At 43.3% G+C, this 18952-nt stretch overlaps 2 protein-coding genes across 4 annotated transcripts; both read right to left on the minus strand.

Moving 5' to 3' along the window:
- Positions 1 to 165: 165 nt before the first annotated feature.
- On the minus strand, positions 166 to 10595 carry LOC134079138 (E3 ubiquitin-protein ligase TRIM35-like). 3 transcript variants are annotated; one of them, XM_062535320.1, is made up of 7 exons: positions 10500 to 10595; positions 7332 to 7412; positions 3562 to 3686; positions 3292 to 3465; positions 2806 to 2901; positions 2484 to 2714; positions 166 to 290 (listed from the first exon to the last, which is right to left on the minus strand). In XM_062535320.1, exons 3-7 carry the CDS (start codon positions 3610 to 3612, stop codon positions 240 to 242), a joined length of 603 nt encoding a protein of 200 aa, XP_062391304.1. In that variant the 5' UTR covers positions 3613 to 3686; positions 7332 to 7412; positions 10500 to 10595; the 3' UTR covers positions 166 to 239. The 3 variants fall into 3 exon arrangements, with proteins under 3 accessions (XP_062391304.1, XP_062391305.1, XP_062391303.1); XM_062535321.1 differs by lacking the exons at positions 7332 to 7412; positions 10500 to 10595 and having other exon boundaries at positions 166 to 287; positions 3562 to 3694; XM_062535319.1 differs by lacking the exons at positions 7332 to 7412; positions 10500 to 10595 and having other exon boundaries at positions 3562 to 3694.
- A 1530-nt stretch (positions 10596 to 12125) lies between these two features.
- sumo3b (small ubiquitin like modifier 3b) lies at positions 12126 to 18634 on the minus strand. Its single transcript, XM_062535323.1, has 4 exons — positions 18495 to 18634; positions 16928 to 17056; positions 16253 to 16324; positions 12126 to 13456 (listed from the first exon to the last, which is right to left on the minus strand). The coding sequence occupies exons 1-4, from the start codon at positions 18513 to 18515 to the stop codon at positions 13394 to 13396; spliced, it is 285 nt and encodes a 94-aa protein (XP_062391307.1). The 5' UTR covers positions 18516 to 18634; the 3' UTR covers positions 12126 to 13393.
- Between the last annotated feature and the right edge of the window lie 318 nt (positions 18635 to 18952).

Here is an 18952-nt window from a genome sequence, read left to right on the forward strand (position 1 = left end):
GCTCGCTTGCACTTTCAACTTCACTGTTTTAAGATCATGTCAGTCTCTGAAAAAGATTCAGCCATGTACTCAATCCATGAAATTGTGAAACAGCGTAACGTGTGTCTGAAAATGGTTGGGTTGTTTGTGCAGTATAAGTATTTCACACCCTCGTACCATTAAAAAGTTCAGAGAGAAGCTGTCAATCACTGCAGTCTGTCCGTCTCCATTCCCACTCTGTTCCTCATTCAACTATAAGGTCAGTGAAGGGAGGGGCTTGGGTTGAGGATTCTGATTGGACAGTTCTGCTGCTAGAGAGGGAGAGAGAGAAAAAAAAAACATGGAGGTGTTTGGTCGCTTCTAACTTCATCTCTGTTTGGATCCTAATGAATGAACTGGGCTAGCTATCAAAGTAGCGCCGCGCACCAGAGCCAGTGAGTGCACGTATTGAAACGTGAAAGGTATGCATCAATTCGTCTTAGTTAAGGAAATAACATAGTTCAATATGAAAAAACGGTGAAGTGTTCCTTTAAGTCCTCAACCAAACTTGCCAGTTTTAAGTGTAATTTAAAGACATACCTTTCCACTCTTGCTTTTAACAACCCTTAACACCCCCTGCATTCCCCACTGCTTTTTATTTCATTTTATTTATTTTATTTACTTATTTTGTTTTAATTCAATTACTGCTTTTAACCTCCGTCTTACTTTTTTTTTGTTTACTATTTTTTTATTTTCTTGTTTTACTCTACTTTACCTGTTACTCTATGTTGTTCTTTTTTTTCTATTCCTATAATATTGTTTTAGACCTGTGTGTCCCTGGGCCCCTTTTATCAACTGTCCTGCCCAAACCTGACTTCTTCCAATGTAAAGCGCTTTGGGTAAACTCCGTTTGTATTTGAATGTGCTATAAATAACACTTGACTTGACTCCTTAAATTAAAAAATTAAAAAATAACCCCACGACATCTGATGACTTTTGAGAACTATTGATAAATATATTTCAAACATTATAAAATATTACAATATAGTCTATAGGCTAAGGCCTAAAGAAACTCATTTATAGAAAAGTAACCTAGGCCTACTCAAGACTAAACCAGATATGGCTGAAATATGTAGGCTATCATGATAATTTTGCCAACAATGATGTAGAACCATGTATTCTCTCAGTTCATAACATGTTTTGTTTACTTAAACCAACATAAGGTTATCATTTTGACTACATTATTTAGTATAGGCCTACTTGATAACATATAGCCCTTACAGTCCTCTAGTCCTGTACAATATAGTGAACCATAGGCCTATTGACACTGATGCTGATTGAAGAGGTTGCTTGAAAGTTGTTGTATGTAAGTTCCAAAGAAAATCAAATTGCAGCACTCCCTCTGCTTCCAAAGTAACATGTCCTAACTCTCCTCCTAATAAATTACAGGCACTGTTATACAGTAGGCCTAGGCTACATCACTAGTTGTCTAAGTGCACGTACTAACTAAATGGAGAGCTAGGATTAAAATTCAGACTGTGTCTTTAAATAGGCGACTTTTTTCTATCAGCACAATGCTACAGTAGGCCATTTCCACTAAACATTCAGCTCAATATCTCAGCACTATCGTCATACGTTTGCAGATGGCTAGGCATAGACATATATACTAGGCCTAATACCGAAATATGTTTTGAATGACATGGGGCGCACGGATGTGAACGGTTGGACAAACGCGAAATGACAATTGTTAGCTAAACAATTTAGTAGACCTAAGGTAGACAGGCTTTGTGGTTAAAACGATGAAAACCAGTAGGCTAGTCTGTCACAGCTAACTTCAAGCACAGTAGCCTAGACTAGTTTACACGCGCAGAAATTAAAAGTTAATATCAGCATCACGAGATTGCTGTCATTATCGGAAAATCCAGACACGTCAAACTGGACGCGAACGCGTGGCAAAGCCAAAAAACAACTTCATTAATGATATCTTTTTTAATAAATAATTTGATCTTTACCGTTTCGCTTCAGCTAAGAAACAAATAGTTCACCACACACATCGAACTTGCATCAAACATTTATCAACAAGTCTGCTTTCACTTTCAATGAAATCCACTACGGACAAGGCTTGCGGAGTGATGAATGAAATAAGCACCAAACCCGTCGTCATTGTCAGCGGCATATTATTGGTCTCCCCCGAGAACATTTTGTAAATATTGTTATGTAAATGCATAAATTCTGCGCACTTTCAGCCTACAGCAATGGTCTGTGTTAGGCTACAGATACCACCACCACCACCCCCCACCCCCCCCCTAAAAAAATAACATCGATTTTGCATGATTCACGAGGGTCGCATTTTTACGCCTGAAAATCCGGATTTCCGGATAAATCCGGAAGAATCACATCCCTGAACTTAATGGACCCCTGCTGTGTTCACACATCTGTGGCACATCAGCTTTGAGTTCTCTTTGTCCAATCACACAGCAGCTACCAGTGACACTCAAGTAGAAAAGCTCAAGACTGCTTCTTACCTGCAGAAGAGTCACATCATCAGCTCCCATCTGCTCCTCTATGGCTCTGATTGTGCCTGAAAGAGATGAGATCTCTCTGCTCATCTTCTCAATCTTCTCCTTCATCATCTGACTCTTCTGCTCCTCTTCCTCCCTCAGTGCAGCTATCCTGGCTGCCTCTTCATCTCGTAGAAACTGATGAAGCTTCTCAAACTCCATCTTCATCTGCTTCTCTGTGTGCTGGGTCTGAGTCTTCAATGACACATAACAATACAGCATCACTACATTATCATTACATTTACTTTAACTTAACTGTAGGTCCAGTTGCTGACCCATGTCTCACCTTAATGTGTGCTGCTGTTTGATCACAGAGGAGTTTAACTTCTTCAACGGTCTTCAATTTCTTTGTTAGGGGCTCCAGTTTGATCTTGAGCTCTTCCTGAAATGCACACACACACTTTACTGCAACCGTATCTACAGGTCTAACAGATTTACCCTTCAATACCCAAAATGGCCTAATTGTGTGCATATCCACTTCATAATGTAAATGTTGGAAACGTGAGGATTTTAAAGCTTGTTTCTGTGGCCTTTGACTTTTGACAGGACAGTAGAGATGATCAGGAAATGAGTGGGAAAGAAGGAGGAGTAGTAGAAAAGAGCCGATTGGCGAACCTGAGATACAGTGAACAGCCGTTAATAGAGATACAGGATTATTATAGGATAGGTTCAACCTGGGTCCACGTGGGTGCTTAGACCCATATGTGGACTTGCTTGCACCACAGCTTGTCTAGGTAGAAGCTAGTTGCCAGTATCATTTGAACATGCATACCTTCATATCTGCTGCAGCCTCACTGACGGGACTGAAGTTGTGGTGTTTGTGTGTTTTGGAGTCTCTACACACCACACACACAGGCTGTTTGTCCTCCAGACAGAAGAGCTTGAGTTTCTCACTGTGCGGACTGCAGAGCACCTCAAACCCTGCTGAAGCTCTCCGACGTTTGTCCTGTAAGAACGTTTCACACAGGTTCTTTAAGTGGAGGTTACATGGAGGACGTTGCCTTGATGACCTCCTCCTGCAGACTGGACATTCTCTAGATACCTTAATTTCCCAGATCTTCTTTATAGTCAGGCTGATTAGGGGAGGATCCATTGATGACCTCCTCCTGCAGACTGGACATTCTCTGAATCCTTTAATTTCCCAGAACGACTTTACAGATGCTGTGACTACATGAAAGAATTACAGGATCCTTGAAGATATCACACCACACAGGACAGGAGAAATCCTCTTCTGAGAAAGGCTTAGATGCCATAGTCCTCTTCTAGTCCTTGGCTGTTTGAAGAGTTTACCTCCACTTTCCACTTCACAGTTTTAACCCTTTAGGCGCCAGAGGTTTTTTCTTAAAACGTTTGATTTTGACATCTTCATTTCAAAAGGTTATAACTTAAAAGTGTTAAGAGATAGAGACTTTGTCAATTAGAGAAATACTAAGGATGGGCCAATGTTCATATAGGGATTACATTTATCCATCTAATTTTCATATTATGACGTCGTCATGACAATTTAGAATTTTCATGAAATGTCACATTTCCTTTTTGTTGTTTTTTTTTTTTAGCTGGAAGACATACACATCACAAGGACACGAGCAAAAAAATAACAAAATAATATTGTACCATAATAAATGGTCAGGGAAATAGTAAATCAACAGTGTAAATCATCTATCTATCTATCTATCTATCTATCTATTAACACAAGGAACGTCTGTCTGTGTGTCACTCTGCCTGTCTGTTCCACGCATTACTCTCGAACCACTCATCCGACTGCTCTCAAATTTGGTGGGTGTCATCCTGATGGCACGAGTGTGTGCAGTGCCAAATTCCATGTTATATGAACAAAACATATATCGGCCGCACAACCTGCAATTGCCGGTACTCTGGCACATCTTCTACGGGCTCTGCCCTAGTTACTAATAAATGGCAAGATGATAGGAATGATGATGGGAAGGCAGATTTATGTAGTAGGCGTTTTGCTGTAGAGATAATGAATCCCTATTCATCCAGGTGGCACTTCTTGAATTGTTTCGTGGTGTGGTACCTCTCATAGCAGGGTACAACACAAAGACCCACCCCACACTGCCTACACCTGTATTTTGTCTGACGGCGACCTTTAGGGCGGGTCCGATCAGAGCAAACAACACAATCTGGGTGATCATCAGTCTTGTAGAGAAAGTGGCGCTCAGTGAGTCTCTGTGGCAAGTCTCCCAATGAGGACGACTTTCGGCCTTTGTTGCCCTCTTTCCTGGAGTAGCCTTCCAGTAAAGCAGTGATGACATCCTGCACAAAGACTTTCAGGGACTTGTGAGGAGCAGCAGTGCAGCGGCAGTAAATGATGTGAGCGTTCACCATGCTTACACTTAGAATGGCATTGAAAATTCTGTTGTACCACTTCCTTGACCTATGGGGAAAGAGGTAGGTCTTCATTCTCTGATCTGCTGTGTCGACACCCCCCATGAATGTGTTGTAACCATCAACACACGCAGGCTTATTTATATCCCTGTAACCACTAGCCGTGTGTTTGGACCTAATGCGTTTTCTGACACATGTGTTGCTATGGAGTGTAGAGAGCATTGTGAAGCGCTTTGAATCATGCCACGCACAAGCTAACATTTTCCCCTTCCGCATGAAGACTGGGTCATCTCCCTTGCTCAAGGGTAACTGTTCTCGGGTGAGGCCCTTTGGCATCCCCTTCCTCTTACTGCTGACAGTCCCACACATCCCTGAATCACTGCTTGCCAGCTCTTCTGCTATGGCTGGTGAGGTGTAATAGCTGTCCATGTACACCTCATGACCTTTCCCTGTGTACGGGGCCATCAGCTTACGGACAATAAGGTGCGTGGCATCGAATTCCGCTTTTGGCCTACTTTGTCCAGTGTACATGGACCACTGTAGCACATAGCCTGACTTGGCTTCAGTCAGAACAAATACTTTGTAGCCATATTTGTCTGGTTTGTTGGGGTTATACATCTTTAGGGTTGACTTCCCTTTGAATGCAATGGTCATTTCATCCAGTGACAGCTGCTTAGAAGGACCATAAACTGCTGCAAACCGGGGGATGATCAAATCGATGATCGGGCGTATTTTGAATAACCGGTCATAGCCTGGCTGGCCCCTGTCAACATACTCTTCATTGTTGGCAAAATGAAGGAAAGACAAAATCATTGTGAATCTATTCCTGGACATCACCTTGCCAAATCCATGAGTTGCTGTTAGCCAATATTCGGCCCAATAATCCTCCAACTCTGATTTCTCTACCAGACCCATACTCAAATGCAGAGAAAAGAAGGCTTTCATTTCATTGACGGTTACGTCAGACCATTGATGAAATCTGGAGTGTGGCTTGAGTTGATTGGAGGCTAAAAACTGATGGGCATAACGATTTGTCTCAATTGCAAGCAAATTCCAGAAATCATCACAGAGAAATAGTGACAGGAAATCTAGGGGCGAGTTGGCATTGGATAGTTCTCTTGCCCCCAGATATCCAGTGGGCTGATTAAAGGGCTTGATCCAGCTTCGATACTCCTCCTCATTGGTCAAGAACTCAAAGCCAGCATTCCCTTCATCTTGCCTAGATAGGCTGTGCTTGTTAGCCCCTCTGCCCCGTGCCCTGCTGCCGCTCCTCGGGCTGCGGGTATGTCCAGACCTGCTACGGAGAGGCACACGGGCGGGAGACAAAGCAGCAACACGGCTAGCCTGATTCTCTACACAACTAAAAAGCCTGCTAATGTCGCGACGAACACGCCAACCCCGTGGAACACTGTTCCCACCATTGACATCGGGCAAAGGATCATCTACATTGGGCACAGGATCATCTACATTGGGCACAGGATCATCTACATTGGGCAAAGGATCATCTACATTGGGCAAAGGATCATCTACATTGGGTACAGGATCATCTACATTGGGCAAAGGATCATCTAGATTGGGTACAGGATCATCTACATTGGGTACAGGATCATCTACATTGGGCAAAGGATCATCTACATTGGGCAAAGGATCATCTACATTGGGTACAGGATCATCTACATTGGGCAAAGGATCATCTACATTGGGCAAAGGATCATCTACATTGGGCAAAGGATCATCTACATTGGGCAAAGGATCATCTACATTGGTCAAAGGATCATCTACATTGGGCAAAGGATCATCTCCATTGGGCAAAGGATCATCTACATTGGGCAAAGGATCATCTACATTGGGCAAAGGATCATCTACATTGGGCACAGGATCATCTACATTGGGCGAAGGCTCTAAAGTTTGGGCTAAACTCTCACTTTGTCCAGATGCACCACTGCAAGGCAGGGACGCATCTGAATCATGGTCACTAAACGAATCAAAGTCATCCTCTGAGGGCAGATATTCCCCTTCAGAATCAGGGTCAGCGAACAGATGACCAAACACTTCAGCTCTGGTAAACCCCGGTGATGCCATTAGACGATAATCTGATCCAAATACTCGTTGACGGTCACAATACAACTCTGGTAAATAGCTCACACGCAGACTAGCCCCGTTATTATGATTCAAAGCGCTCTTGCTCGAATATTTGATTTACAAGAATGATGTAATTCTACGTCAGGGATGTAGTATGACATGTCTGCCAACTAGTGGAGGGGAGTTTGAATTAAATTTGACACCCTATTTGACAAAATCGTCCGTTTTATTCAGTACCGCGTCTTGTCGACAGTGGCGCCTAGAGGGTTAAGATGGTGTCAGTCTCTGAAAAGGAATCCTCCAAATACTGAATCCATTAAACTGAAGATGTGACTGAAAGTGGTTGGCTTGTTTGTGCAAAATAAGTATTTCACACCCTCGTACCTTTTAAGAGTTCAGAGAGAAGGCGCCACTTCCTCACTCAACTACAAGGAGAGGTGGAGGCAGGGACTTGGGTTGAAGATGCTGATTGAAGAGAGAGAGAGAAAGAGAGAAAGAGAGATTTTTTTATTATTATTTCATTATTTATTATAAAACAACTGAGGGCACCACTAATACATCTCTTATAAATCACACAAAAAAACACCAAACAAACAAAATAACAAAATAAACAATAATTCAGAAACACGTGTTACGTAGCGGGCAGTCAAGGAAAACACACACTGATTTGGGAAGGCTGTGGAGTGTCAGCTGATTGGTGGGCGTTGACGCGCCAGGGTTTGAAAATGGGGAACAGGTGGCTAATTGGGAGAAGCGTTCTCCATGAGTGTGAGTTTGTCCGAAAGCGGCGTGACTACGTTTGGACTACCGTTGTCTTCTACAATAAAACTTGGACTTCAAGACTCTGGCGCTTGGGCTGGGTTGGGCAGGGTTATCCATGAGTGTGAGTGGTGCTTGGGCTGGGTTGGGCAGGGTTATCCATGAGTGTGAGTGGTGCTTGGGCTGGGTTGGGCAGGGTTATCCATGAGTGTGAGTGGTGCTTGGGCTGGGTTGGGCAGGGTTATCCATGTGCATTCTTCGGCGGATGGCAAGCTATGCTCTAGGCCTTCTCATTAGTCGCACCCACCAGTTCATTCACACCGACCTAGCTTCCAACTTCACGTTTGTACATACACTGCAGGGCAAGATAGTTTTCTTTAGATGGTAACATAATTGTCCCTGCTGTGAGACCAAGTGTACTGCCTGGTTCATGGTTCTCCATGCATCACATACAGTAGATCATGGGAATTAATCAGTTGAATCACTGCAGTCTGGGAGGCACCATGAGGCTCTAAGTGATTCCATCCTGTCCAGCTTGTCATTCACAATGCAGTTTAAAATCACCCCCCACAAAAAAAGAAGAGATTCTGAATCCAGTCCATTAACACCTCATTAACTCTACTACAAAAAAAGTCATTATTTCAGCCCCATCAGTGGGAGCATAAACATTTAGAAAATACAAGGCGTAGTCTTCAAAGACTGTTTTGACCATCAGAAGTCTCCCATCTACTAAATCCTGTACTTGACAGGAGAGAGAGAGGGAATCCCTAGAAAACAAAATTGGCACAGCCCCACTGATGGAGGACCTGTGACTAAAGAAAATCTGACCATTCCACTCCTTTCTCCGGTCAACTTAGTTTGTTTTGTCACTATGCGTTTCCTGGACCATCATGACATTTACATGCTTTAAATTAATAAAATCTATTAAAGTCAATCTTTCAAGTGGTCACCGGTCGTCTGCAATCAGAGCAATCAGATCTGCCTCTGAACTGCAAGTATTATCATCAGCTTTTCCTCCCGCAGCTTCAGGCACAGACGCACTGACCTCAAAAAATACAGTGGGCCTAATAAAATAAGATCAAAAGATCTTCATCAGGCAGAATAGGAACTGGCATGGAAGGCCTACTGTATAGCCTATCACATGACCAATAGGCCTAGTTACTAGTAATCAAAACCTGCCTTAAACAGGCAGGGTGCACGTGCACCCATGGGTGGCAATCAGCACAGAGTGACACTTAGCCCAAATCTCTTGTTACATTGCAGCAGTGCTTTTCTTTAAAAAAAAAAAAAAAAACAACATTGTGCAAAATGCATATATAGCAGTAGGCCTACATCAATACAAAAACATTATGCAAAAATGCATGATGTACTGTCAGTACAATTATGATTAATAAATATGCTTGGAGGTGTTGATAAATCAGAGTAGGCTAGTAAACATAGGAACAACACCAGACCATTGGCACAGGAGCCACTTTTGAGAAACACTATGGGAAGCTATAGGTCTCAAGACCACACAAGAACAAAGGCACGCCTTTTTTAAACGATATGCTAGTTCAATGTCCACACATGAACAAAGGCACAAGACCTTCTTTATGTGATACAGAAATAGGCTACACACTGCAAATCTCACAGCACTCTGATGAACATGGTAGTAAGAATGACCGGACACCGCTTTCCCATGAAGTCCCCTACTACGCGCTGCTATACTCCTAGGCTGGGTACAGAAGGGGACATTAAAGAGTAGAAATAAAGAAAACCCGCTATATAGTCTGTGGTGTATACCCCTGCACTATCAGCTACCCCCACAAGCAAGAGGAAAATAATAAACAAAAAAAACAAGAAAAAGTTCTTAAGCAGCACACAGACACAAACACACATAACCACACAGTAGGCTACAGTGTACACTGTAACGGTGTGACTGCACCGGTCTAAAAGAACAAAACCAATACAAATAGTATAGGCTACAAGGACGCTTGCAGTCATTCTCCCAAGCACAAATATGACCCATAACACATGACTTGCATTGACTAAACATAGACCTCTGAAGTTCGCCTACAAAAAAGCTGCCATCTTTGAGATTCGGTATCTGGCGATTTTTCCTATGGGAAAATAACATGGGGATTTTGAATTATCGCACCTGTTAAACTCACGCGGGCACGACATAGTCTTAAATAAAGACGTTTTCCTGAACACACTTTTGTCCTCTGCCTTCTTGTGCATACTGTGATCTCCGGTACGTGAAGTCGGCACACTTTGATTTTTGCTACCCCAGAGCTAACTGGCTAACTAACTTAATGGCAAGTTGCATTGCAAGTTAGCTCTGGGGTAGCGAAAATCAAAGTCTGCCGCTTTCGCATACCGGAGATCACAGATTCCTCTCGAAGGCAGAGGACAAAAGTGTGTTCAGGAAAACACCAGAATTTCCGATTTTGTCATCCCCGCGAGAGTTTAACAGGTGTGATAATTCCAAATCCCCATGTTAATTTCCCATAGGAAAAATCGTCAGATACCGTAACTCCTATGGGCAAAGATGGTAGCTTTTTTGTAGGCGAACTTCAGAGGTCTATTGTCAATATAGTCTTCACAGAGCCAATAAGACAGTGGCCATTTAAAAGAAGCATGCGCTTGCTGATCACCTCCACATAGCTTATACCTGTCGAAGCGTTAACATCACACGTTAGGTTACCCACCGAACACACAGTTCCCGGCGAGAGAATAGAATTATAGAAAGCACACACATTACAAATCATACCGCTAAAACAGGGTAAAACACTACCACTTTTCGCATCATACCTTTTACACATGGGATTGGTTTAGCGTTATTCGGCCATAACACGCTCAGCCACCACACACTCTCCGCTTAACAACAGCCTGCCTGGCTCAGTCAGCTCCCCCACACTACACAAACATTTACTTGCTAACACTTAGCCATGCTAACCCTCCAATGAAATAGAAAGCGAGGAAAACCGTAGGCTTCAACATAGTACCCCAAAACGCAGCTATCCCAGCAGCTAGCCGTAAAATGACAATGTTCCAGATCAGAACCCCCAGGAATGCCCCTCCTACCCCGCAAGTAACGAGATTTGAGCATGATTGTGTAAGCGAGGGGATTGAGAAAAAGAGATTTGTAAAAAAGAGAACAAAACAAATACACTTCTCGTTTAAGATCATGGTATAAGATCATGGTTGCTGTAGGTCTATCCCATTGACTGTAAAAAGGTCTATCCCGAAGGCACAATCCAGTTTTCATAGGCACTTCAGGCGTTGAAGATAATCCCTCGACAACACAATACACAAGTCACTGAATCTCATGTACACGTGTCTGAAATGAAAATGGATGATTTATTGGAGCAGGTAAAGGATGCATAACGGATCTGTGTGTGTGTGTGTGTGTGTAGTAGTAGTAGGCATGTCTAAATAAGAATGCAAAGCAAAGGTCAGCATTGTGTCAGCACAGTATTATCTATGTATTATGTTAACGTGCACTGCCATCTACAGGTGAAATTTAGTATTGCATCAGCTGTGACATCGTTTTGGCATACTCAATCGACTATTAGGTTAGGTCCATGCTACTCAATAGAATAGTACATTTCAATTTCATAACATCAGCTATTTTACGTTGAGTGGTGAATCCTGTTATGGACACCACAGCACAAGGACCCCTATGTCTCCTCTACTTCTAACAGAATACGTCTCTTCCTAAATGGTTAACTGTCCAAACAAACACATAAAAACAACACTCCCTGAGTCTGCCAGTTATTATTTGAAAGAAAAAAATAAAAATAAAAAAGTAGTCAGGGTACAACCTGTACCTCCTGTGTCCCCACAACCGAGGTCAGGGTCGGGGAACGACAACCCTTTTAAACTCAGAAGAGGCCAGGAAGCCCTAAAATATATGATTTTTGGAATGGAGTGGTACAATCTTTGTCTGATCTTATTGATGTACGATTGCCCATGGACCCTGCCTTACACCTTCTCAATGATGATTCTCAAATTTGTATGAATGAAAGGTCTAGGAAAATATGGCTTGCTGGTCTAACAGCAGCCAAAAAGATTATTGTACAAGTGTGAGTTCCACCTCAATCTGTCATATGAACATTGGTTGAATACCCTTTTAGATATTCTTTCCCTTGAACTTTCCTCTGCCAAAGTCAATGGTGCAACACCACAGACAATACGAACTTGGAAAAATGGCATCGCCAGAGTTAAAGACATTATAATGCCGAGAGACTAATGGATTTCTTCCCTTTTTTTCTTTTAAATTTGACATATCTGTGCTGTGTTGATGATTTTGCTGTTACCCGTGGGAAGGGAGGGGTGGGGGGTGGGAGGGCTATGGTCTACTTTGAAATGTATTTGTATATGCATTAATAACTACCAAAAATAATAAAAAAGGACAGACACACGCAGGACACAGACTGAGTACCAAACTATATTTATTGTATACAGTAGTAAAGGACAAACTGAAAATCAGCTGAGAAGTAGAATACAGAAAAAAAGAAACCTTTGCTTTGATACACCGCCCTCTCTCTCTGGTACTAGAGGAAGGGAAGAAAAGAGGAGTCTTACACATGGTGTCCACCCAGCAGAGAGAGAGAGAGAGAGAGAGAGAGAGAGAGAGAGAGAGAGAGAGAAAGAGAGAAAGAGAGAGAGAGAGGTAAAGAGAGGAAGAGATATACCATAACATTCTCTGAGAAATAAGGGAAACATCTGTACACCTCTGGCCAGAGTCATGACTGGTTGGTCCATTTAACTGCTGTGGAACTGCCCAGGGAATCAGGCCAATGAGAGGAGCAACTCTGAGCTCGGCCCATCAGGTCTGGATGGAGCGCGGAGAGGGCGAAGGAGGCAGCGGCTGCAGAAACGTTCCGATTAAAACTCTGGGGCGCCGAGAGGACAGACACACACAACAGCGAACCGCTGCGCTCAAAAAAAAAAAAAAAAACACAAATAAAAGGAGATAAAAAGAAGGAACAATGATTTTGTTTCATTTCCTGTTGGTTTTGGGTTACAACTGAGGTCATGTGATTAGGGGCCACCGGCAGCTCACCTGCTGTCAAGTCAAAAAGACAGACAGGTGTGTGTGTGTGTGTGTGTGTGTGTCTCAGCATGGCACAGCTGAGGAGCGGAATGTATGTGTGCATGTGTGTGCATGTGCATGTGCGTGTGTGTGTGTGTGTGTGTGTGTGTGTGTGTTGGATGTTCTATGGTAACTGTTTTAAAAACATGTCTTTACTCCCACAAGCTCCACCCATCCTCCCCCTCCAAAAGAATTCCACAGACAGATGATTACAAAAAATAAACAATAAAAATATATAATAACAATAATAATAATTCTTATAATAATAGGCAATTACTAAATTTGGAGAGGAACCAGAACCAAAACCAAAAGCCAGACCCTCAGCACTGTTCCACCTCTGAGCTGAGCTCCTGATTGGACAGCAAGCAGGAAGAGGAAGAGGAAGTGAATCCTCATTGGTCCCCTCCAGCCCCCCAGGCCTGGACCTCAGCGCACTGCCTCGGCTCCAGTGGGGGTGGAGCCGGAGAGGAGAGCCAGCCGGGCCGCCCGGGATGGGGTGTGGTTGGGGTGGGGTGGGGTGAGGGGGATACGGGTGGAGGGTCCAGGAGCCAAGTGAGGGGTGGGTGGGAGGAAGGTGGGGTGGTGGCAGGGAGGGGGGGGGGGGGCTTTAGCAGCTTCCCCCCGTCTGCTGCTGAAAGACGTCGATCGTGTCCTCATCCTCCATGTCCAGCTGCAAGCACAAAACACACACACACACACACACACACACACACACACACACACACACACACACACTATATTCAGCATGACGTCCACAGTTAGCAATTAAGACAGTTGAGACCTGTGAGAGAATCATCAGTTTTGGTGTTGATTACCGACACCATCAATAACTGCTGTGGGCTTGGACACAAGGACCCTCATTTATGAAACGTGCGTACGACATAAAACAGGTGTATGACAGGCGTACACTCATTTCTACGCAAAGCATGGCATTTATCAATTTGACGTGAGCGGTGGCTATGCTCGAATCTCACTTCTAGTCTCAACTCGTGTACAACGTTTTTCAGCCGGCATAGCACCGTGCAGCAGTAAATCGGCGGTGGATTGGAAAGTTGAAGAGTTATGGAATATCTTGGACATAATTTTTTTCTGCACATTTGTAGCCGGTCACGTTGACACGTTTGATGGCTTAAGATGGCCATAGGCTATGTGGAGAGAATTACTTTCTCTTTGGAAAGCGCAACGGTCATAAATAATAGTCTTAATTATTTTCACAGGGCAACTAGCAGTGTCGTATGGTTTTGTATAAATTCTAGGGGCGAGGACAATAAAATGAGCATATATATATGGGTGTGATTGCTATTACTAGTAATTACTAATTATTGCACTTGTGTCCGGCAGTCATATTTATCAACACACACCTATTCTTACACTGCAACTGGAGTGAAGTTTCACGAATCACACGTGATCCCCGTCGTAAGATGATTTTTGCGCTCAGCTCTACGCTAGTTTCTACGCTCGGTTGATAAATGAGGGCCAGTATGATTGGCTATTAGCTAATTGCACTACATAGACAAAATTGTGATTTTGATTCCAAATTCATTCATTGTGGAACACCGGAGGGTGGTGTAACAAAGGAGTTGTGGAAGCCTTACGACTGGTGTGCCAACAGTGTCACGTCAGAACAGTATTAGGCACGACTGTGAACTGGGGCAATGACTGGAACAGCAAAGCAATGCAGATAATGTCGGAAAAATCTAAATCAAATCAGGCTCATTGGCCATGTATGCTTGTGTATACAAGGAATTTAGTCTCACTCTCCGCATTCTCTACACAGTGAGGTGAACACACTAACCCGGAGCAGTGAGCTGCCTTCACACAGCGGCGCTCGGGGAGCAGTGAGGGGTTAGGTGCCTTGCTCAAGGGCACTTCAGCTGTGGACTGGTCAGGGATCGAATCGGCGACCCTCCGGTCATAAGCTCGAAACCCTAACCAGTAGGCCAGGCTGCCCCAGATTAAATTAGATCTTATCCCCAAATCGCACGGCCTTAGGGAGGCCAAAGGTTTATCAGCAAGTGCAGGGCTCAAAGTAACTTGCGTCACTTCATTGACACTGTCAATTACCTGAACACTTAGTTAATTAAACACCATTTTATGAACACAAGTCTCTCATCAGCTGACTCCCCTACACAGCAACTCATTGAGGTTGCATACTCTCATTGTCCATCATTTTGATGGACAGTGTCGTATACATTCCATCAATAATCTATTTTCATGTGTCTTTCATTTCACTGTCAGTTTGGTGTGATGTCGTGGCTGCATGTCTGAAAGCAATGACCAGTAGACCTGAGTAGCCTACTCTCAAATATTACTGTGCAGCAGCAGCTGCAGCCTACTATTCCATTAGTAGATATTCATTTTGTTAACAATATAGCTTATAACTTCAACAGGGAAATGTCAAATGCTAACTTTGCGACCTGTTTAGTAGTTTCAATACTATCGTTTTTGTCAGAACGCAGTTCCAGTATTTAGCTCAAGGCTTTGGTGACGATTTGTTGGTCTCTGACAGAAAACACAGCAGTGTCTTAGTCAGAGACAAGACTAGCCCGTTATCTAGTTTCTTTAGAACACCAGCGTGACACCAGTCTGCTTGCTAGGTGGGTAAGGTTAAACTAATTAGTTAATGTTGATGGCTATCGGAAAGTGACCCATCGCCCGTGCCCTATTTTAGCCCTTTTTTACATGACGGCCTATAGGTCACAATTCATTTTCTATACAAACCAAGATGGCGGAACATGAGCATCCACCCATATAAGGGTTGGCTATCGAAATCATATTTGTAGGCTACCAAAAATATTGTATTCAGCTCAATCGAGTCACTGGTAAAGCTGCGTCTACAAAACCGCTTGTTTAGAGATCAGTGTCTATTAAGCCAGGTCAAAACCTGTTGTATTTTCGCTGTTAATGTGTTTTGCATTATCTCATTCAGACAGAAAAGGAACCTTTAGATTCCCATGTGAACAGTTCAGGGATGAAGTACCTATTTTGAAATTGGCTTGACATTTTTTCTACAGTCCCAGACGTCTTTCTACTGTGTCCCGGGAGCAATTTGTATGGTCCACAAGGCAAGGGGACACTGTTAATTTTGAGCCCTGACCAAGTGCCTAACAGACCTCTGAAGTTCAGCTACAAAAGGATCCAAAAGCTGCCATCTTAGCCCATATAAAGCAAAGATGGCAGCTTTGGGTCCTTTTTGCAGGTGAACTTCAGAGGCCTACTGCACATACTAGCGTCAGAAGCGTTAAATGTGAACTGTTATTGTCTTGAGCTGATGGATCCGTTTAGTGACTTCTGCAGTACAAAAACAAACAAATCCTCACAGTCTGACACCTGTGTTTTGTTTCCAGTTTGTGAGAAATAGAAGAGTGACCTGGGAAAGGTCAGCTTTTTGGGAGTGAAGGGGAGTTGCTTTATAGTGATGCCATGGGCCGATCATGTGAAGTGCGCATGCATGCCTTCAACTTACCTGTGCAGGTGTGTCCGTCTCGTTGATAGGTTGTCCGTCAAACCGGAATCGGATCTGTCGAAGGGACAGGCCCTGGATGGAACAGAACAGACATCAGTCAGCCACCGCTACTTCCACCACCCCCTCCACCTCCACAACACACAATACGCACTATGACCACACCAGCCACCAATGACAACAATAAGCTAAAGACTTCTAAAGAGAGGAAAAAACAGACGCCTGTTCTCGTTGCACAAGGGCAACTGAGGCAGTGCTCTCTCGTAGCATAGCAGATGCTGTGGTTTTGTTGTCGTGACTGTAGGTGTGGTTGTGCATGTGTATTAGGGGCTAGATTTCTAGAATGTGTTTTGGGTAACAAGCGGTCAGCCAGGACATGACGTCGTTCACACACATATCCACGGTACACAGCCAGAGACTACTGACCACTTGTGATTAGATTCTGTTGCTACCCTACATCACAATCATCACAACTCCCACTGCAACAGATTGCATAAGTATTTACACTAGAAAAGATATGTGGTCATATGCATCCCTGTCCAGCTCAACTAATGGCTCCAGTGATGGGGATCACAACGCGTCTCGGTGGATGTTCACACTTGTATTTAGAACGGACCATTATGGGTTTAAAATCACCAGCCAGCACATGCCGGCTCATAACTGCACGCAGAAACTCACCTGTCTCTCGCAGTAGGCCTTCATGAGCTTGCTCAGGGGCGTGTGTCTCTTGATCTTGAACTGTACGACTGAGCCGTCCTGGCCGGCCACTTTGAGGTTGATGTGCTCGTTTTCCGTCTTGACCCCCTCCTGAGAAAGTCACACGTGACGGATAAATACTTCACTCATCCCGAGGGACATTTAAGGCATCCAGTCGCTTACACAACCATAACACAACACACATACATCTCACACACATGAAAATGACTCACTCATGTAAACATCAAGGAGCTTGTGAAGTGACTACAAAGGTCTCTAGACTGACCATGTGATGCATTCACCATGATGAGGTGCTATGGTGGAGAGTGTGTGTGTGTGATGACCATGATGAGGTGCTATGGTAGAGAGTGTGTGTGTATGTGTGTGTGTTGACCATGATAAGGTGGTAGAGAGTGTGCAATGGTGGTAGTGCAAACGTGAACAGTGCAGGAATTGAACAATGCAATAACTTTGCTTGTTATTAAATATGAACTATGAGAGTGTACACATAATACAAGAATGTAAACATAATCGAATTGCTTAACAAGCAAGACACATAATATACATGGCAGTTATGAGATCATGCAATTTATCTAAAATAATAATAATAAAAAACATAATGAATACATCAAAAACAGTCTAAAACTGACAGAGTGAATATGTTCTTGCTAGATGTGCAGTCTACTAGTAGTTAGCCAAGAATGCTATCGATTAATTCTACCTTTCCCCACGTCTAAGAGTCACCCAGGAAGAGCCTCAAGGATCACTTTCAGGATGGTTTGTTACTACCGGCAAACTAGTTTACATTTCTAATCACAGTACTGACCTTACAGCACTGGGTAACTTAGTATATCAACTTAACGTATATCAAGTTAGGAACTCTCAGGAGGCACCTCAGCTTGACAAACTATTATCATTTGTTGTGGGGAAGGTAGCTATCGCTGCGTTAGCTAACCAACGTTAACCAACGTTAGCTAACCAACCAACATTACAGCTCCGGGGCGAGATTTAGTTCAAACTATTCTTTGGTGGCAAACATAACATTGATTAACAACTGCTGGGCATAGCGATGAGACTTTCCAAAGACAACGAGAGTAAACATCCCTGATTCGAGGCTTCACTAGAAGCTAGCTAACTTAGCATCTTTCATCATGGTGGATTGTTGCGCTATTCTTGCGGCATTTTCGCCATGCCGGCGGGATGTAACATTAGCAAACTATGCTATGCTAGTTAGCCTCTGTGTGGAAGCCGAACAAGCTACTTGGTGTGTTAAAAAATGTAAACTCCTAATATAAAGCGGCAATCAAGTTTACTGTCGATTCGCCTCTTGTACGGCGGTGATATCTTTAATTAATATCCAAAGAAAATCTATTGGTCCAAACAATCCAAACTGGCGCTCTAACCAAAAGCCGCAATTCATAACGTTGCAACCTATGCTTTGTTTTCTTTCACTCTGCCCGCTCAAATGCGGAATCGAATTATCATACAATTGCCCTGTGTTTTAATTAGTTCAAATCATATATCTCAATGCACCAGCTAAACGCCTTACCTTTCCTTTATCGTCGGACATTGTGTCTTTTCAAATTGAATGAAATAAAGAAATTAAATTGCGCGTTTTCCCTCTTTGGGTCTTCTCTGCTATCACCAAGAACGCGCAAAAGCTGAGTGACTGATTGGCTTCTGGTAGATCACGTGTGCTATTTTGAGACTCATGAACGCGCATGTTCACCAAGTACGCGGCAAAGGTTCGAGCCATTCAAACTGGTGGCAACAAACCGCAAGAAACGTATCGGTTCAGCTTTTCTCTCTGTGTGATTCAAACTAAAGTAATGGCAGTAGTACAAAAGGATAATTGACTTCCATAGTCTTTTTTCGTCGACAGGCATTGTTTCAAACCTTTAAATCGCTAAAATGAGTATAGATACAGACGGTTAGAAGGTTGCCGCCCCCTCTGTGGGGGGAAAACATGCTAACATCACACATGAAAGTCAATGGGCTAACTCGCTA

Source organism: Sardina pilchardus, chromosome 4 (assembly GCF_963854185.1).
Source record: "Sardina pilchardus chromosome 4, fSarPil1.1, whole genome shotgun sequence".
Lineage (NCBI taxonomy): Eukaryota > Metazoa > Chordata > Actinopteri > Clupeiformes > Clupeidae > Sardina > Sardina pilchardus.